This window comes from Lepidochelys kempii, chromosome 8, assembly GCF_965140285.1.
Source record: "Lepidochelys kempii isolate rLepKem1 chromosome 8, rLepKem1.hap1, whole genome shotgun sequence".
NCBI classification, from domain to species: Eukaryota; Metazoa; Chordata; order Testudines; family Cheloniidae; genus Lepidochelys; species Lepidochelys kempii.
In genome coordinates, this window is record NC_136387.1 from 53,910,659 (window position 1) to 53,931,655 (window position 20,997).

At 45.7% G+C, this 20,997-nt stretch overlaps 2 protein-coding genes across 3 annotated transcripts; both read left to right on the forward strand.

The window, feature by feature from the left end:
• Positions 1 to 938: 938 nt before the first annotated feature.
• Positions 939 to 10,918, forward strand: LOC140915931 (uncharacterized). Its single transcript, XM_073356588.2, has 2 exons — positions 939 to 1,163; positions 8,230 to 10,918. Exon 2 carries the CDS (start codon positions 8,334 to 8,336, stop codon positions 9,498 to 9,500), a length of 1,167 nt encoding a protein of 388 aa, XP_073212689.1. The 5' UTR covers positions 939 to 1,163; positions 8,230 to 8,333; the 3' UTR covers positions 9,501 to 10,918.
• A 2,944-nt stretch (positions 10,919 to 13,862) lies between these two features.
• On the forward strand, positions 13,863 to 20,751 carry LOC140915932 (uncharacterized). Of its 2 annotated transcripts, XM_073356589.2 has the most exons (3): positions 13,863 to 14,323; positions 17,489 to 17,727; positions 18,818 to 20,751. In XM_073356589.2, exon 3 carries the CDS (start codon positions 18,930 to 18,932, stop codon positions 20,091 to 20,093), a length of 1,164 nt encoding a protein of 387 aa, XP_073212690.2. In that variant the 5' UTR covers positions 13,863 to 14,323; positions 17,489 to 17,727; positions 18,818 to 18,929; the 3' UTR covers positions 20,094 to 20,751. The 2 variants fall into 2 exon arrangements, with proteins under 2 accessions (XP_073212690.2, XP_073212691.2); XM_073356590.2 differs by lacking the exon at positions 17,489 to 17,727.
• Positions 20,752 to 20,997: the final 246 nt, after the last annotated feature.

Sequence of the window (20,997 nt, forward strand, 5' to 3'; positions counted from 1 at the left end):
AGGGAGAATCCAATTTGTCTTTTACATTCTTTGTTGTTCCTGGTCAAGTATTTTGTTGTTCTTTATCAAGGATTCCACAGACTAGTCTGCTCCTGATCTTGCTAATATAGATGCATCTGTGGTTGTCTTGATATCAGGCTCCTTCACAGTGACTGGGACTGTGCAAGGGGGCAGGGTTGTATCTCTGCTTCTGTCAGTCACTCTGGGACTGTGCAGAAGGGAGGATGGTCTCTGGCTCTGTCAGTAACAATAGGGTTGGGCAGAGAGGTGGGATAGAACTGATCTGGGCCTGTCAATCACAGCAGGGCTGTGCACAAGGGTGAGGGAGGCAGTCTCTGGCTTTGTCAGTCACAGTGGGGTTGTGCAGTGGGGAGGGGGACTGGTCACTGGGGCTGTGTACAGGGCTGGGGTCTTGGGGGCCAGTCTCTTGCTCTGTCAATCACACGGGGGCTGTGAAGTGGGAGGAGGGGGGATGGTATCTGGCTCTGCCCATGCAGAGGGGCAGGTGGGGGGGACTGTTCTCTGGCTGTGTCAGTCACATCCATCTTGGGCAGAAGGACGCGGGAGGTGTGGTCTATGGTGCTCTGTCAGTCACACCAGGACTGTGCAGAGGGGTGCGAGGTGGGTGGTTTCTGGCTGTCAGTCACAGCAGGGCTATGGATGGGTGGTGGTTTCTGGCTCTGTCAGTCAGAGAGGGCTGTGCAGAGTGGCGTGGGGCGGGAGAGGCTGGTCTCTGGCTGTCAGTCATGGCGGGGTGGGTGGAGGCAGACTCTGGCTGTGTCAGTCAGAGGAGGCTGTGCAGTGGGGTACGGGGGGCTGATTTCTGGCTGTCAGTCACAGCAGGGCGGGATTGTCTCTGGCTCTGTCAGTCAGATGGGGGCGGGCGGAGGGGGGCGGTCTCTGGCTCTGTCAGTCAGACGGGGCTGGGCAGCGCGGGGGCGGTCTCTGGTTCTGTCAGTCACACGGTGGGGGGTTGTTTTCCTCCTTCCTGCAGGCGGTCCGGCAGACAATGGCCTCCGCCGGCTCGGCCGGGCTGTAAGCGGCGTCCGGGGGAGGCTGTCGGGCCGAGGCAGGCTGGGTCTGCCGGCCGGCCGGCGCCGCGCGGAGCTCGGCTGCAGAGCGGGGGCTTCCCCGTGTCAGCGGTTCCAGTCCTGGGAGCGCCGGTAACTAGCCGCGGTTCCTCCCTCCCCCCAGTCTGGGTCACCCCCTCCCCTGCTCGCGGCGGGGAGCTGCTGCCTGGCCCGGTGCCTTCCCCGCCCGGCCACGGCCAGGCTGCTGCCCCTCCCCACCGGGCACCAGCTGGCAGCTCTGGGGCTGCCCCGGCGGGCTGGGGAGCAGGCCAGGGTACCCCATTCCCTCCCCGTCCTCGGCCTGGCCCTGCATGCCACTAGGCCCAGGAGGGAAGCCGCAGCCCGCAGGAGATTGGCCCTGCTAGCAAGGGTGGGGGGAGATGCCAGGAGATGTGTGTGCCATGCTAATGTGGGGAAGGGGGTATAGGAGTGGACCTTGTTCTGCAGGAAGGGCCTGGCTGTAGCAGTGTGGGGAGGGGGCAGAGTAGGTGGTGCACAGTGACAGTATACACTGGGGTGCGGGAATAAATTTGTACAGTGAGGGTGCTGAGAGCCATTGAACCAAACTGTAAATGCTCCATATAATGGAAACCACTTCAAGCCAATGGGTGCAGTAGCACCCCTAGCTCTAGCACCTGTGAGGATACAGGCATTGCTATGCAAGTGGCTAGGAGGATTGCATAGAAAGGCTAACCAAAGGTAATGTCAGCAAAGAAGAGAGGCGTGAGGCAGATCCAGTCTAAAAGATGAATGTTTTCAGCAGGTGTATCAAAAGCACTGCTAGAATAGAAAAAAAGATGTCCAAGAGTCCTGAAGAGCTCTGCCTGACACTGAGGAATAAATTCATTAACGTATGTTAGTTTCACCATTGAAACTCCCTGTAGATAGATAAAGGAAAAGAGGGGCCAGGGAAACTGGTCCAACCCGGAGGTGAGGGATGGGAAATTGAGAGGTAAACCCTGGTCTGGAGGGGGAGAAAATAAGTGGTAGTTGGGCAAAGCCAGAGTGTGTTGGGAGAGCTCTCAAGTGACTAGTATTTTGGGAGCTTCATTTTGCCTTCTAAAATACAGGCTTGGTTTTCTGTCTGGGAGAAATAGGTACTTGGACTCAGAGAAATCTTAATCGCTTGGAGCGGAACTTGGACAAAACTCAGCAAGAGGAAATGGGGAGACAGCAGGGAATAAAGGGAGAAGTAGAGGAAATGTAGGAGGAGAGAGGTGTGGGAGGAGCATGTTACATAAGCAAAGTGAGCTGAGGTACATATAGGATGTCTGTTAGGTACAAGGGGATTGCCATATTAGATCAGGTCTGTGGTCCATGTAGTCGGGTATCCTGTCTCTGACAGTGGCCAGCACCAGATGCTTCAAAGAAAGGGCAAGAAACCCTAGGAGGTAGATGTGGGATAATCTGTCCCCGTGATGAACTCATCCTAATCTGTAATAAAGATTGGGCTAGATTGGCAATCTGGGTTTATTTTAGGGCTTGTCTACACTTAAAACACTTCAGCTGCACTGCTTCAGCACTTCAATATAAACACTACCTACGCCAATGGGAAGGATTCTTCTTTCAGAGTAGGTAATCCACCTCCCTGAGCTGCGGTAGCTAAGTCGACGAAAGAAGTATTCTGGGGGTTCGGACAGTGTAGCTATGCGTCTTGGGGTGTGGATTTCTCACACCCCTAAGATGTAGCTATACCTATGTAAATTCCTAGAGTAAACCAGGCCTTAGTGTTCATTCTGGTGGGACACTGGACTCTTCTAAAAGGAATAGTTGGGAAGGCATGTCAGGAAAAGGGGAGGGAAGCAGCAGAGGCAACAAGACAAGTCTGGGGGCACATTGGGGAGGAGTTCCCTACAAACTGATCTTTGATATGCTTTAAATGAGTGCACAATCCTTACAGGAAGCCTGTCTGGTTTGGGGAAATTACTTATGTCCAATTGTGCAGAAAACCCATGTCCACTGCAAGTGAAGCTGTTAAAAGTTCCTCCCTGGAATCTAGACATTCCATAGGGAAGAATTAGAGAAATCCCACTTGTGTTTTGGATGCACACATAATTAGATGATGATACTTTCTGGAATCAGTAGATGACAATTATGATACCAAAAAATATAGATCAAAAATATTTGGTAGTCCTTCAGCGTATACAAGGATCTCAGTCTGTTTTAGTTTTTAAGGTTAGATTTGTGCATGTTTGTTTGTTAAATCAAACGTTAAATATGTACTAAATGCATCTGATGAAGTGAGCTGTAGCTCACAAAAACTTATGCTCAAATAAATTGGTTAGCCTCTAAGGTGCCACAAGTACTCCTTTTTTTTTTTTTTTAAAATCAGGAGGAAAAACTTCTTCCCCACCACTCTTTTTTTTTTTTTTTTAAGTGTCAGAGGCTGTGCAGAAATTATTGAATCTGCACTTTCCTTGTCCTACCATATGTTAAGGAAGTCTGCAAAGCAATAGACCCATCTCTCTTGACTTCACAGTCTTGGACCCGGCTTATAAATTGAGCTGTCAGAGTGGATATTGGCAAAATGAGTTAGGAACCATTTGCTTGTGGAAGTAACTGACAATTTAAACTTGCACATGTTAAGAAAAAAACCACAGGTTTGAGAAATCAGAGTACTCGCATCATCACCTGGTCAAAGTGTTCCAGCAATTCTTTCCTAATTCTCTTCCTCTTCATCCCTCCCCCGCACAACTTCCTGTATTTATCGCTCAGCCATAGATTTTGTGTCTTTGGTTATAGTTAGAAAACCTTTTCTCAACTTGTTCATTTTTTATAAAATCTCTTCTCTCTGTGGGACCAGCTGATTGTTACCAATGGTCTGGAAGATCCTGAAGAGTTTCACAATAATGCAAGTTATGATGAAGGCTGGAGGTGGCCAAAGAGATCACAATGCTTTCGTGCCCCTGGTAATTTTGAGAGTGAACAGCACGAGCTTCGGCAACTTCTTTTGTCCCATCCCCATCCTCAGCTGCTCATTGCTATGGGGGTTGACTGTACAATCTCTCTACGGTGGCTGGAGCTTGTGGCTTACTTTCTATAATTAGTATCAGGAAAGAAATACTTGGTAGCAAAGCTTCCTGGTGATACGCATAAAAATTAAATGTCTCTAGCAACGTGGCTTGCAGTGGCAGTGTAGTCTGGGTTGGTCCCAGGATATGAGAGAGATGAGGTGGGTGAAGTAATTGGCTTAACATCTGGTGTAAATCCTCCAGTTCACTAACTGTTCCAATAACAACTGTGTGGGTGAAATGAGAATCACTGTGCTGTCAAACTCGCACAGAAAACTGATTAAAAACAAAAACAAAATACCATATCGCCTGTGGGCGAACATTTCTCATAAAACATTCATTCCATATCTGATCTCTGTCCTCCTTCTTAAAGGAAGTCTGCACAACACCTTCAAAAGATGAGCCTGGGAGCTTAAATTTGTAACTTTGCTAAGCACTAAAAATCATAACTTCATAAACATACTGAATTTAAATAAATGTTAGTCTTTAAGGTGCCACCGGACTCCTTGTTGTTTTTGTGGATACAGACTAACACTGCTACCCCCGGATACTTGATACTGGATTTATAGCTCACTACAAAAATTTAAGGAGTATTTGTGGCACCTTAGAAACTAATCCGATGACGTGAGCTGTCGCTCACGAAAGCTTATGCTCAAATAAATTGGTTAGTCTCTAAGGTGCCACAAGTACTCCTTTTCTTTTTCGAGTACAGACTAACACGGCTGTTACTCTGAAACCTACAAAAATTTGTAACCCATTAATCCTCTTTTGTCCTACAACTGCAAAGGTGTTAACTGCCCACTTCACACATGCTTCAAGAGACCATTTAAGGTGAACTCCTTATGCTTAACAATCTGTTCCATCTCCTATTTAGCTGTCACACTCTGAACACTTTTTCCAGACCTAAAGAAGAGCTCTGTAAGTTCAAAAGCTTGTCTCTTTCACCAAAAGAAGTTGGTCCAATAAAAGATATTACCTCACTCACCTTAAAAAGAACAGGAGTACTTGTGGCACCTTAGAGACTAACAAATTTATTTGAGCATAAGCTTTTGTATGCATCCGATGAAGTGAGCTCACAAACGCCTATGCTCAAATAAATTTGTTAGTCTCTAAGGTGCCACAAGTACTCCTTTTCTTTTTGTGGATACAGACTATCACGGCTCTACTCTGAAACCTCACTCACCTTGTATCTCTAGTAACATACTTAACATGAATCTTCTTCTCCTGTTTGCTGAAAGAAGCTTGTCTTCCTCTGGGAGTTCTGTTCCTGGGAATTAAAGATTAGATCTGTAGCTCAGGGGTTCTCAACAAAAATTTTGGTGGCCTCAGAGTGCAGGTGATCACTGACAATTTTTCCTAAAGTACTTAATTAACTTTAGGAAAAATGAATAAATATGCATATATACACATCCAAATCATTGTCATTCATTTATGTAGTAGGAGGGCAGTAGGAAGTAGAGCTCCCCATTCAGTGCACCTGGACTTTACTCCTATTCTCGTGCTCAGAGCCTGTCATGGAGAGGGAGCCCCTCATCCTGCTGGGGAACTGCCAAGCCACTGAGCTGCTGGGGTAGCTACAGCAACTGTAAACAGTGAGTGTGGACCCAGGAAGGGGAAGCCCTGCCCTGTTTCTCTGTCCTTGCCTCCCGCGGCCATTCAGCAAGAGCTCTTCCCAGGGAAGGTAGGTCAGGATTTCACCAGTTACCTGCAGAGTCCCAGGCTCCCTGTGCCCCAGGCAGGATCAGGGGAGTGCCCTGGTGACCAAACACTGTAGCCACCTCCACTGAGAAGAGCTGACATCGTGCACACTGGCGCCACGTGTCTCCAGAGGTGCAGCCTGGAGCCTCTGAAGAGTGTGCATTGCTGCCCTTGGTAATGGCTGTTCAGGAGCAACATCTGGGTGCTGCAGGGAGGGCTGCTGCTTTGCACACACGCCCCCTCCCCCCCCCCATCTCTGCCCATACTTCGGAGGCTGTCATAGCCACACAAAAATTTCCTGGTGACCATGTTTGAGAAATGCTGCTGTAGCCTAATTCAGGACAGTAACCAGGCTGGGGTCAGGTACACCCCCCCCCCCCAAGATTTCTGCCTTCCATTTAGCAGAGTTTGAAAACCGTCACCTCCTGCCAGGAGCCAGTGGATGGGAAGCTGGCGGAAGCCTCTCAGACCACTGGCTCTGTGCTGTGGGAGCTGAGGCGCTGGCTGGCTGCCTGGTAGCCCTCTCTGCCCTACTCCCTGAGCCAGGCCACCTCTGCACAGCCAGGTGCTCCCCAGGCAGGATGGATGGCACAGCTCCAAGTAAACCCTTGACACACGCCTCTCCCCAAAGGAGCCCGCACCAGCCAGCAACGCCCTCTGGAGCCAACCCCTGCTTGCGGAGCCCAACTATCATGAGATGCTCAGCTAGGCGCTTGCTCAGCAGCAACAGACCCAGGAGTGCCAGGGCAGCGGCCAGTGACTGCCTCCAGGAACATCTCATGGCGTCCGGCGCCAGGCTCCTTCGGGGGAGAAACGAGAGTAAATGAGGTGCAGGTTGGACTGCTGCCCTGCTTGCCTGGGGAACGCCCAGCCATGCAGAGGTGGCCCAGCTTGGGAAACAAGGGAGGGAGGGCAGTCAGCTGGCACCCTGACCCCCACAGCGCAGAGAGCCAGGGGCCTGAGTGGGCCAGCAGCTCCCACCAGCTTCTGATTCACTGGTTCCTGGCAGGAGGCAATGGTTTTCAAAATGTGGGATGGGCATCCTGGGGGACATGAAAATCTCTGTGCTAAATGGAAGCAGAAATCTGGGGGGCACGTAACCCCCCCCATATACGTTGCCTTTAGGGGGCGCAAATAAGCTTGCTTGCCCTGAGCACTAAAATCCCTTGTTATGCTTCTGGCCTGGTGAGTTTGAATATCTCAAGCTGGCTCCTGCTGAAAGGGACCCATTTGTTAATTGCTCAGATGCTGGAGCTCTCTGATATGAAAATTTTAAAATATTCTGAAAAGAAATAGGCCAGGTGGGTAGAAGAAGGTGCATGGTCAGTAGGGATTGCAGCTCTCGATTGAATGTAGTTTAAAATATTTCACAAATTATACAGTACTAGCCCCCAGTCTGACTTGCACCAGCCAGCAATGAGAGATGATATCTTGTGGGGAACTTTCAAAGAAAATGGAGAACTCGGACATGGTTTTGGATTTGCCTGAGATTAAAAAAAAAAAGTGTTCAAATCTTGCAGAGAACAAAATAATAATAAAAGAAAATGTACCTGCTGCTTCGACTGTGTACACTGACACACACTTCACAAACAGACTGTGGATAATGACAATAGTCAACTGGTTAGGTCCCTAGTTTAGGATTTTGGCAGTCCGGTTTCAAGTCCCTGATTCATCACAGACTTCTTTTGTGAACTTAGGCAAGTAACTTAGCCTCTCTGTGCCTCAGTTGTCAATCTGTACAATGGTGGTGATAGCACTTCCCTTCCTCACAGGGTATTGTGAGGATGAATGTTAGAGTTAGACACTGTGCTCAGACACTGATGTAATATTAATGGGGACCATGTATGCACTACAGCTAGAAAAGTGCTTTACTTAGCTTAATTGTCAGAAAAGTGGGGAGATCGTGTAGCAATATATCTGGGCCAGCAGAGTTCAGATCTAACAAGGCACGTTTTATGAAAATGTAATATGGGTATGAAGAATGGAAACGGAAGTGCTCAAAGAGAGGTGGGGCTAACTTCTAAATAATTGTTAGAAAAGAAAAAAAATTACTTGGTGATGTGATATTTTGCACTTTCTATTTGAGGTAGTTGCATATGGGTCATCCAGGTATAAGAGAGAATGAGATTTTATCATAAAACAAATTGTTGCATTACATGTGGCTACTTAAATATTTCAATTAAAAGAATTTTCCATATGCCAGTGTAGTAAAATAGCAGGGTATCCTCTGAATGCATCCAGTGAAGTGAGCTGTAGCTCACGAAAGCTTATGCTCAAATAAATGTTAGTCTCTAAGGTGCCACAAGTACTCCTTTTTCTTTTTAGACAGGCAGATGTCTCAGTATCGTTTGTTCACTTTTCCTGACATCAACTTCAGCAAGTCAGGTAACGAAATATTTTTTTCCCTCTCCTTGCCCCACTCCCCCTTCCCCCTCTCTATCCTTCCCCAGGAGGCTGCAATTGGAGCGGAAGATGAAAAGGTCTGATCATGAGAGAACATATGTACATGTCTCCATGATTACCCATCAGTAAGCACCTTCTATGACACCACAGGATGGATGTGGAGGTTGACTGGGAGTCTGATAATGATACTTGTGACACCGGTGAGGAGCATTCAGATGACTCCAGCCATATCTCTGAACGGATGGGTCGCAAAGCCAGCCTCCAGCTGGAGGTAGAGGAAGATTACTCACCACCATCTAGTCCTGCTCGCAGCCTTGCTGGACCTTCAGTTAGACAGGAACTCCCTGTAGAATTGCAGTGTGAAGAGGAAGAAACCTATGAAAACTACTACCAGAAGCGTGATTCAACCACCACTGCAGTATTTGTCACCTCCAGCACCAATTTTGACCTGCAATGTGAAGATGAGGATCTGGAGCTTTACTCCTCTGAGCACTCTGAGGAACCTCAGGGAGGACTAAGTGAGGATGATGAAAACATCATTCTTATTGATGCCTTTGGTGAGGAGGACCTGGAGCCTATCTCTGGAGAAGCTTTGCCTTATAGGTGCAAGAAGTGTGGTCTCTCTTTCCAGGATCTGGGTGAATTACAGGAACACAAACAGATCCACCTGACAGAGCATTCATACCGATGCCCCATCTGTGGCAAAGAGTTCTTCCGTGCTGCGAACTTGCGAATGCACAAGCTCATTCATTCTAGTGACAGACCACACAAGTGTCCGGAGTGTGACAAGGGGTTCATCCGCACAGCTGACGTCTGGAGGCACCTACGCAATGTCCACAAGATTGAACGTTCAAAAATGTTGGGAAATGGTATGGTTAGGAACCCATGGTCTTCAGTGCACCAGAACCAAAATGGTGGCGGAGATACCTATCAGCAGTGTTCAGATGACCAAAAGCCTGGAGGAGAACAGCCTAAACCTTACATCTGTCCAACATGTGGCAAAGGTTTCCATAAACCTAATTTGCTGTCCAAACACAAGGTGATCCACCGACAGGACAAACCATATCAATGTCAAGAATGTGGAAAGTCCTTTATCCAGCTGCTCAGGTTGAAAAGGCATCAGCAAACTCACTCTGGAGAGCGCCCTTTCTACTGTGAGGAGTGTGGCGGAACCTTCACGCGGCTGGCATCACTACAGCGTCATCAGCGGATCCATACTGGAGAAAAACCCTACTCTTGCTCTTACTGTGCTCAAGACTTCACGGAGTCAGGCTCCTTGAGGAGACATGAGCGCACTCACCAAGTGAAGACGTCTTAGAGTTTATAGTACCTCACCTGCTGTAGTGGTTGTTTTGTTTCCCTTCTTATCTGAGTGAAACCTGTCCGTGCTTCTTAAGAAACCTCCATACTCTATGAACATAGGTCATTCCACAGCTACCTTCCCCAAATATTGCCAATATGACTCTAATAAGGAAGCAGAGTCTCAGGAGGAACTCCATGATCTCTACAAGTAAAGACATAAGTGAAGAGGAAAAAGCTGCTGTGCCACTGAAGAAAGAGGTTAGAGAAGCTGTAGGACAAATGTGGAGAGTGAAGCCCTTTGGAGGTGCTGGACATTGTCATAAGTAGCTGGATTTCTTTTGGGGTGTGTCAGATTGAGTTTTTCCCAAAGATTGATGTGTTAAATAGAGCTTTGGTGCAGTCCTGACCCTGAACTGATGGGTACTACTGTCTAGAAAGTGACTGCTCTCCAGCAGTGGATTTGGAGATCTGTCATTGCAGGCCATTGCCAGGACTGCACAGTTCTTAGTCAGCTGTAGCCCATCCACACCTCTGTGCATTCTTTCATGGTTTTTAGTAAAGTACCTTTATTTGAAAGAGAAGGATCATGTCAGTTGCAAAATAATATCCAGGACTTTAATACACTGGAAACTTAATTAACAGTTGCACCCTTTGCGCGCACACTTGCTTATGGATATACTGATCCTTCATGTGCTTACATAACCCATGTCACCTGTATGTATATTGGTGCATGGAGAGAGGGTTGGATGGGTCACTGTGATGATGCATATGGGAACAGTGGGTTGTCTCTATGGATCTGTGCCACTTGTGTCTAGGTGGAGAGGCTTTACCCTGCCCAGCTATTGTGTTACAGTAACAAATGTTTTAGAATTTAAAATCACAAAAATGCTAATTAAAAAAAAAATAAGGAAAATAGTGCTGTTTTTTACACTGTTTAGTACTTGGATTAAAGGTTCCTGATTCTAGCTCTGACTCTAGAAGATCCAATATGGTAAGTAGCATCTGTCCTTATCACAAATTCTGGGGCACTTTTTAGGGGATCCTGGCAATTTAATTTTCTTTTTTGAACAGGCTAATTAAAAATCCTCAATTTTGCGCTACTGAACCCTTAAAATAGCATGCCTTTGAATATTTAAAACGTTCTTTTTTAAAAATGTGATGGCTTCTGGCTTTTTCCCCCACCTTGTTTTTTGAGAAGGGTCTTTTCGGTTGGCCTAAGAGGAACACCTCTCCTTCTGCATGCTCTTTCATTGTATATGTGTACACCTGTTTGCTGACTGTTCACTTTTCATTTTGGCTCTGCTTCTGCTGTTACTGCTAAACACCCATTTTTTTCAAAGGTCTGAGAATGTTGTTCACAAAAACTGCATAAGATCAGGTTTGCTACATGTTGTCAAATGCACAGGTAAATAAACAAAAAAAGTGTGAACCATCTCTTTTCAGTCATAGTAATTTTGGGGGTTACTCGTAACTATAGTAAGAACGATTACATACAACAGTTTTGTAATTTCAAGTTGATAGTGCCTCCTCAATCACTCGGCTAGCCATTGGTACCATTATGTAAGGCCTTTTATATAACATAATAGTAGGTAGGGACTTGAATGAGGGAGCTTGTAATTGGTAAAAGTCTCCTTAAGCCTCACCTGACCTTCCTGTTGCTGCCTCTGCTTCCAACATTGGATATGCCAACTGCTCCTGTAGCTGTCTGTATAATGGGAACTGTGGGAGCATGGTGATAAGGCAGGTGCCCTTCAAGAAGTTTCCTGCTGCATTACCCATGGCTGTAGGAGCTCTTCTAGCAGTGGGATTGATCTGAATGATGAAGTGAAAACACCCCTCCTACTCCTCTCTTGTTCCCAAACCCTCCTTCATTTAGTCTGTTGCACATCTGGTTACAAAACACTTACTTAAGATGAACACTTTATCCCTAAACTTCCTTTATAAGCGTATATTACACACACTGGTATTCTCATATTCCTTAAATGCATTGTTTTAGAGTTGACTCAAGCTCACGACTAGTGGGTTCGTTGTTCTACTTGCCATGAATGGTTGTGGATGTAGATGGAGACAGACATGAAAAATTATTTTCTACTGTCCTCTTGCTCCAGCTGATATACCTACCATCCTTTGCAATACTTGCTCTGCCCCTAGGCTAGGCTGAAACGTGAATCTTAGACCTAGCTGCAGTATCCAGGGATGGTATTTTTTAAATTTAAGACCATTCTTTATATACAAGTTGTGTGTCTGTGTTGCTACAGTGAGGCATCTGTGTATATCCACTTGGTTCCCTTAGCTTTGCAGAGGGGTCACATGAAATAATGCCTCCTAACTTTTTGAAAGTCTGGTTGCCATGAGGAATTCTCAGCATTCTGTTTGCATTTTTACAGAATGGAAATACAAATGTTTACGGCTATCAGAAAATATTCCCCTGCAACAGTTAATGGCCCTGCAAGGAGGAGACTATATGCAGTCAGATCTAAATGCTTGAATTGATTTGTGATCCTGTCTTTAGCACGAGGCTGACTGAAGGAAAGTGTTTGCATCCACTTTGTTCACAGTATCTAGACTGCTTGGGGGAAACGGGTGGGGAAAATCAGTTTGTGACCTTTCTTCCAGTTACTAGAGTAATCTTCTGATGAGAAAGTAGGCACTAGAGTTGAATACAGACATCAGCATGTGATTTTCTTAACCAGAATCGTACAACCTGAATTGTTTTGACTCGATAGCATTACTGTCTAAAACAGTTCAAGCACTCACTCATTTTGTCAATAAATATCGTGCAGCATGCTGAGGAGAGGGAGAGAAGTGGTGGGGTTGAAGCAAGAAATTCATCTTTATGTGAAAGCTCAGGACTTCTGCTCTTGATCTAAATGGATAGCAACTGTATTAATGTGCCATGGATGAAAATATATAAGCTCTTCAAAGAGATCAGTTTTCATAAAGTGGAAATGACTTTCGTTGAAGTGGAATTATTAAATCTGGATAAAGAAGAATTGTGAGGTTTTTGGTAGGTTTCCCTACAAATGGTCATCCACCAGTGATGGAAAGGCCACCTGTTTCTGTTATGAGAAGAGAAATCACCATCTGTGTATTTATCATGCTGATGGAAGGAAACATATGATTCTTCAGGGAAACCTGTAACTATGGTACTTCCCAATATTAATTTCCATTTGGACAAAATGGTGAAAGTTCTAGCTGTGTAGTGTGGCAACTTTTGTGGTGAAATTTACAAATAGAAACCTGTCTTGTCATAGCAGTCTGTTATAGTAATCCTCACAATTGAGAGAATGGCTATACTGGGTCAGACCAAAGGAACGTCTAGGAATTGGTGTTTATACACACCAACCTCTCATTAACAGGCATGAAGAAAGGCACTAGAATATAGTTTCATCAGTGTATTGAGGCCTTGATTCAAGAAAGTAGTACATGCTTGGCTATGCATGAGTCAGAGTCTTGTTGACTTCAGTGGGATCTTAGCTAGAGAGGGCAGACATCACCCAAGGGAAGAGGGATAAAACAGGGGCCAGTGACCTTTCCTCTGATTTCCAGAGGTTAAGGAGGGGGAGACTACAAAGCCAAATTTTGAAGTAACATTCATACTGGGCAAACACTATCCCTGACTACATTTTTTCAGTCTGAGGGTAGAGGGGGAAGAGTGCGCAGCTGCGACCTAGGACAGCAGCTTGCGATTGGTGGTAGAGTAGGAAAAGAAAGTTTGGCGTCATGGTGCCGCTTGGTGTAAAACTAAGAAGACCGCTGATCAAGGATCTAAAAATATTTTCGCAGGCCGGGGGGGCTTGTCTGTGGAGCACTAACTCGCAGGAAGCTCTTGTTCAGCCCAGGGCCGGCTCTAGGCACCAGCCAAGTAAGCTGGAGCCGGGCCTGCACTTCGGCCGTTCTTGGGGCGGCGGCGCTCCTTCGTCGGCGGCCCTTCGCTTTATTTTTCTTCGGCGGCCGTTTTTTGGTTTTTTTTTGTTTTGTTTTTTTTGCTTCGCTGCTTGGGGCGGCAAAAAGGTAGAGCCGCCCTGAGTTGAGCCAGCCAGCGGATGCAGTCCAGAAGACAGTGATGTGGGAAGAGACGAGAGGCTGGCAGAGGGCGAGGGCCGCAGGCTGGAAGCGATGCCCACGGCTGCTGCGAGCCCTGAGGAGGCTAAAGCTAATTAGCGAGTGAAAAAACCGGACACCAGATCTCTCTGTCCAGCAGCGACAGGGGCCCCCCCACCTGCCTCCGGGCTCCGCCCCTCCGTTAACCGCCCGCCCCCACCCATCCGCGGGCACTGTCTCTCCGCCCGCCCGGCCGGGGGCGCCACCCCCACGCCCAGCCCCAGAGCTGCTTCAACCCTGGGCATCAGCAGGCGCGCAACCGGCTTCGGTACCGACAATGCGCATGCGCTGCTGCAGTTAAGCGCCTGCGCACTAAGGCGAAGGGTGAGTGTGTGTGGCTGGAGGTCCTGCCGCTCCCGGCGTGGTACCGGGGGGGCTCCCCCCACTCCGCTCCCCCGCCTGGGCCGCAGCCGGCCGGCTGAGCGCGAGGACACGCCCGGGAGGCGGCCGGGTCCGGGCGAGGAGCGCTGCGGGCAGAGCCGCGGGGCGGGGCAGCGAATGGCCGGTGTTCGCTCCCCCGGAGCCGGGAGCAGGCGGGGGGCAGCGCTCCGCGGGCACCAGCCGCCAGAGGGAGCGTGTTGGCCCGGGCGGGGCGGGTCACGGTGCTGCAGGGAGCGGAGGGACCGGCCCCGCAAGGCTCATTCCCTGTCGGTGTCTGTCTCAGGTCGGGGGATGTAGCCCGCCCCTGGAGCCGCTGCCTGATAACGGGACTGCAGGGAGCTGTGCTGGAGGCAGGTGTGTCTGGTGGGCGGGCCTGGCGCGGTGGGAACTTTCTTCTCTGTCTTGGCATGGCATCTTTCTCCCTTGATTTCTCCTCCTCCTCCTTCCTTCAGCATCTCCAGCCACAGTCCCCTCTGGTCTCTTCCCCCTCCTGTTGGCCTTTTTTTCTCTCCCATATTCCGCTTCCCTATACTTGGAGTGTCCGATGTTGGAACTACTACTAGTGTTGTAGCGGGGGTAGTTGTACTACTGAGATTATGGTTGGGATTAGTTTACTCTGTAATATATGCTTGTAGTGCATCCAGTATGATGTGTCTAGTGTTAGTATTTAGAGCAATTCACTGCTGGGACATGGCATCAGATTCTTTCAAGGGGAGTAAGAGATACACATTACTGAGTTAGGATAGTGTGTGCAGTGCACATCTTGAAACAATTTACTGCTTCAGGTTTTATCCTGTGATGTATGTGGGTATGACAACAGAAGATGGGATGATAACATACATGGTAGAATGAGAAAATGTGTAGGCAATAAAAAGAATGAAATATAATCATAGAAATGTAGGACTGGAAGGGATCCCACTATGTCATCTAGTCCAGTCCCTGTGCTGAGGCAGGACTAAGTATTATCTGGACCATCACTTACATGTGTTTGTCCAACTTTTTCTTAAAAACTTCCTGTGACAGAGATTCCACAACATGCCTAGGTAATTTGTTCCAGTGCTTAACTACCCTAGCAAAACATTTTTCCTAATGTCTAAACAGTCTCCCTTGCTGCAGTTTAATCCCGTTCCTTGTCTTGCCTTGAGCGGATAAGGAGAACAGTTTATCACCCTCTTTTTTATAACGACCTTTTACGTTCTTCAAGACTGTTATGCCCCCCCCCCCCCCCAGTCTTCTCTCTCCAGATTAAACAAACCCAGTTTTTTAAATCTTTTCTTGGAGGTCATGTTTTCTAGCCCTTCATTTTTGTTGCTGTCTTTTGAACTTTCTCCAGTTTGTCCACATCTTTCCTGAAGTGTGGTGCTCAGAACTGGACACAATGCTCCTGTTGAGGCCTTATCAGTGCTGAGCAGAGCTGAAGAATTACTTTTCATGTCTTGCTTACAACACTCTTGCTAATACTTCCCAGAATGATTTTTGCCTTTTTTGCAACAGTATTTTTGTTAACTCGTATTTAATTTTTGATCCACTATAATCGCCAGATCGTGATGGGGTGTGTGTGTGTATGTGTTTTTTTTGGCAGTAATTCCTCCTAGGCAGTCATATCCCATTTTGTATTTGTGCAATTGATAGGTGGGTGATGGCTGGAGGTTAGTAGGTGCACGCTGGGGTTCAAGTGAAGGGTCAATTTAACACCAAATACATACAAATAATGATGTGTAAGGGTGGAGCTGGGGAATCACCTGAAATAGGGGGACAAAGATGGAACAGAAAAGGAAGGTGATAGGGCAACCCAGGGGCAAATCACATATTATATGCAAGAGAATGAGGAGATGATGGGTATTATGGGAAGGGTCAGTGAGTTGAGAGGCTGTTGATTTTGTAGTTATCTGTTGGAAAGTATAGTGTCAACCAAGACTGCCCCCCTCTATGTGCATCTGGAGTGCATATTTGAGTTCATATTGTAGTTAGAGGGATTTGTTGCAGTACTGTATAGGTAGAATTATTAGGGCATAACTTTTTTCTTTTTTTCTCTGCTGGAATAAATATATATTCTGTATACTGAGAAGGAGTGCATGTGTTTTGGTTTATTATTTTTGTGATCATTCTGGATAAAGACCTTGGGTGAAAGCCTGGCCCCGCTTAAATTACCCCCTTGTTTCCCAGGCTATGACTAATGAAGAGTTGAAGAGATTTAATATTTCATTAGAAAGATAGTAACAAAGGTCAGTTTGTTTAGTGAATAAAACAAGTCTTTCTTAAGACTTGTGTAAGTTAAGGCATTCAACCTAAATACATTACTAAGTTATCTTGAGATATGAAAAACACCAAGTGAAATTAATGAGACTGGCCTGGGCTTGATATTTATGTGTAAGATCACAATCACTTGCAGCCAGAGAAACCTTAATGATTTTGAGTGGAACCTGAACAAAGTTGATCAAGAGGAACTGGAGAGAGAGTTGGGGAATAAAGGGAGGAGAAAAGGAGAGGAGAGCAAAGGAAAAGAGGAATGTGAAAAGAGCTAGTTTCACAGGCCAAGGGCAGCTGGGATAATAGTATAGATGCACTTGCTGGGCTATACTGGCAATTTGAGTGGAGCTCAGTCTTGAGTGGAGCTTAGTCTCAGGGTGACTAAAATGTTAATAGGGTGGGAGGGAAATGTCAGGAAAATAAAAGAAACTGCAGAGGGAGTGGGATAGGTGCTGGAACTTGCTGGGGGAGGTCTGGAAAATGTCCTTCAAAACTACACTTTGATGTGGCATAAAGTGAGTGCATTCCTTACAAGAAGCTTCTATGGATCAGGGAGATTGATTTTGACCAGTTCAGACAGGCCGTACCCACTGCCAATGAAAATTATTTGTAAAGGGAGTTTCTTCAGAGAGTATTAAGCTATTTCATTTGGGCCAGTGCTAAAGGATTCTCAGCTGTGTTTATGATGCACGTAGGTTTAGCTGCAAACTTTCTTTTATAGATTGGCAATGGTGAAACATTTATCTTGGTTACTGGATTAATCTTGGCTCGCTCTCTGAGATTTAGGATTTATTTTAGCCCTCAGGAAATAAAATCCCAATTAACCAGTGCAGTAGGGGTTATTTCTCAAGATGCCGTTATCAGCCGGTCAACATTAGAAAGAGAGCCGGAATTAATCTAAATTCTGTCACGCTACTTGATTCTTGACAAATGGTGCCAGTGTTAGTACTTTGTACTGCTGTTGTGGGAAGGGTGATCAAAGTGGTCTGACACTGCAGCATCAACGGATATTGTCTTGAAAGGAAAATATTGATAAAATAACCCCATATTTTTGATCAAAAAGATCAGAATTGTAGAAACTCCTCAACCTAAGAACTGGATTTGTTCCTTATAACTGTCCCCTCCTCACTCTGCTAGCTTTCTTTGAAAAATCTTTCTTGCTATTTGCAGCTTGGCCGTCTACTGTAATTTTACCTGACTCTGGGGATAGTTCAGAATCCTTTTCTTGCCTACTTATTTCTCCAAAATGTTTTCTCTCTGTGGCATCAGCTGGAGGTTACCCAAGAGTGTGGAAGATCCTGGAGAGCTTCACAATAACGCAAGTTATGATGACAGGCTGGAGGTGGCTAAAGAAATCACAATGCTTTCTTGTTCCTGGTGATTTGAGAGTGAACAACATGAGCTTCTGCAGTTTCTTTCGGCCTTCACCCCACACATGGCTGCTTACTGCTATATGGTTGGCTGTTTGGTGTGCCTGATGTTGTTGGTGCTTGCTGCATGATTATGTGGTCAGTGTCAGAAAGAAAGAATCTGGTGTTCACTCATACAAAATTAAATATCTTTAGCAATGCAAAGAGATCACTTAATATGAAACGTCTGACAAAACCAAGTGTGGTGAGAGTTAAGTCTAAGACCTTCACTTGAATGAGTCTGAATATCTCAATCCTGCCCATGTTTAAAGGAAGAAAGATGTTCATTGTTCGCTCAGGATTGGTTAGGGCTGTCTGATGTGGAAACTTTAGATGGCTGGGAAAGAAATAGGTCAAATAATGTAAAAGAATCAAAGTGGCTGGTAGGGATTTAAATATTGAATGAATACAATTTAAAATATTTAATAAATTATACTAGATCCTAGTATGACTTGCACTGGCTAGGAGTGAGAAATGATGATGTGTTCTAGAAAAGCTGAAAGAAAATAAGAGTATAGAATGTTTTGGAATTGCCCAAGAACAACAACAACAAAAATAAAAACGTTCTTGCAACTTCTCTTATATTATCCTGGCAGGCTGCTTGTCACTATGGAACATTTATTATGAAAAGATCAAGTGGATTTCATTTAGTTTATTTGTGGGGTAAAGATCGTCAGGAACAAAGTTTGTCACAAGGAATAGATCTGAGATCTATCAAGCCGCATCTTATGACAACATATATTGTGGAGAAGAGTAAAATAGATGTAGAAGAGTTCAAAGAAGTGTGGGAATAGTTTCTAAATCATATTACAAAACAAGGGAAAACTCAAAACGAAATCTCAGATCACCAAATATTTGAAGTGAATGGATCCATGTTATCAAGTTCTAAAACACAAATTATAGAAATTCTTAATGTTTTTTTTTAAGACTAGATAAGCCAGAGGTTGTTACATTAATTATTCAAATTTGCCAAAAAGATCCAATTAAAATAGAGGATTTAACTTTATGGAGATATAGAAATGTTTCATTAGATAATCATAATAAACTAACCAGTGTCCCCTACAGTGAAACTAATGTACAAAGTCTCAGTGGTATTCTGTTCACCAGAAAAAATCTCTTGTGGTTGTTAGCTTTACTTAATGTGAATGTTGGCAAATTGGCTAATGAAATCATCTCCTGTTTTTTTTAGGGAGGGCAGAGATTGGAGTTGAGAATGAGATGAGCCAATCATGAAGGACTATAAGAACATGGTATACTTACATCCACAATAAGCCATATATAAGCCCTGTGTAAGAAACCACATGATGGAGGTGAAGGTGGTCTGGGAATCCGATAATGACACTTATGACACAGGTGAGGAGCATTCAGATGACTCCAGTCATTCCTCTGAGCGGGTTGGTCGCAAATCTAGTCTCCAGCTGGAGTTAGACTTAGACTATTCTCAACCATGCAGTCCTGGTTGTAGCACTGCTGGACCTTCAGGTAGGCAAGAACTCCCTGTAGAATTGCAGTGTGAAGACGAGGAAACCTATGAGACCTACTACCAGAAGCAAGGTGAGACTATAGCTGGGGTCTTTGTCACTTCCAACACCAACTTTGACCTGCAATGTGAAGATGAGGATCTGGAGTTCTATTCCTCTGAGGAACCTCAGGGAGGATTAAGTGAGGATGATGAAAACATCATTCTTGTTGATGCTTTTGATGAGGAGGACCTGGAGCCCATCTCTGGAGAAGCTTTGCCTTATACGTGCAAGAAGTGTAGTGTCTCTTTTCAGGATCTGGGTGAATTACAAGAACACAACCAGATCCACCTGACAGAGAATTCATACCGATGCCCCATCTGTGGCAAAGAGTTCTTCCATGCGGCGAACTTGCGAATGCACAAGCTCATTCATTCTAGTGACAGACCACACAAGTGTCCAGAGTGTGACAAGGGTTTCATCTGTACAGCTGATATTTGGAGGCACCTACGCAACGTGCACAAGATTGAGCGCTCCAAGGGTGTTTTGGGAAATGGTATGGTTAGGAACCCATGGTCAACATTGCACCAAAACAAGCATGGCAGTGGGGACGCTGACCAGCAGTGTTCAGAAAATAAAAAGCCCGTGGGAGAAGAGTCTAAACCTTACATCTGCTCGACATGTGGCAAAGGTTTCCGTAAACCCAATTTGCTGTCCAGACACAAGGTGATCCACCGACAGGACAAACCACATAAATGTCAAGAATGTGGGAAGTCCTTTGTTGAGCGGCTCAAGTTGAAAAGGCACCAGCAGATTCACTCTGGAGAGCGCCCTTTCTACTGTGAGGAATGTGGAAGGACTTTTACACAGCTGGTGACACTACAGTGCCATCAGCGGACCCATACTGGAGAAAAGCCCTATTCTTGTGCTTACTGTGGTCGTTGCTTCACAGTGTCTGCCACTCTAAGGAAGCATGAGCGCACACATAAAGTGGACAAATCGTAGTATTTAGGGCTCCATGGTTGTGGTCACCGTTGTTTCCTGTTACCTGAACGAGACCTGCTCAAGACTGCTAGAGAAACTACCCCAACCTACACACACAGGTCAGTCCACAGTCCACAGCCCCCTTCTCCAACGACGGCCAGCATAACTCTAATAAGAAAACATTGCCTCATGAGGAACTCCATGATCTCCACAAGTAGTCTTTGTTGACTGGCCCTGCACCTGTCCTCTGGAGTTACAAGAGGAAAAAGCTCCATTTCCATTAAATAATGAGGTCAGTGAAGTCAAAGGATATATATATATGGAAGTGAAGTTTCTGGAAGGTACAGGGCATTGTCATAACTAGCTGGACTTTTCTGTGGGTGCATCGAGTTGAGCTTTTTTCTAGGACTGATGGGTTAAATGGAGCCCTTCTGCAGTCCTGGACTCTGAACTGATTGTGACTGCTCTCCAGCACTTGATTTGGAGATATGTCATTTTTTTTGCCTTTGCAAGGACTGCACAGTTCGTTTAATCAGAGCTGGCCCATCTGTACCTTCTCCCTGTTTATTCTGTCATGTTTTCTAATGAAGTATCTTTATTTTGAAGAGAGGGATCATGTTGTTTGTAAAAATCCAGGACTTTATTAAACTGGATAATTAATTCAGTTGCATCCTTTATGCATGCACTTGCCTATGGATTTATTGATCTTTGATGTGCTTACATAACCCATGTCCTATATATGTATATTGATAAACGGAGAGAGTGTTGTATGGCTCACTGTGATAGTGCATATGAGTATGGTGGGTTGCCTGTATGGATTTGTGCCACTTGTGGCTAGGTGGAGAGCCTTTCCTCTTCCCAGCCACTGCATTACAGTAAGAAATGTCAGAAAGTTTAAAATCAGAAAATGCTAATAAAAATAAGG

Coding starts and splice junctions, on each gene's coding strand:
- LOC140915932 (XM_073356589.2), top strand. CDS start 18,930: ATGATGGAGGTGAAGGTGGTCTGGGAATCCGATAATGACACTTATGAC.
- LOC140915931 (XM_073356588.2), top strand. CDS start 8,334: ATGGATGTGGAGGTTGACTGGGAGTCTGATAATGATACTTGTGACACC.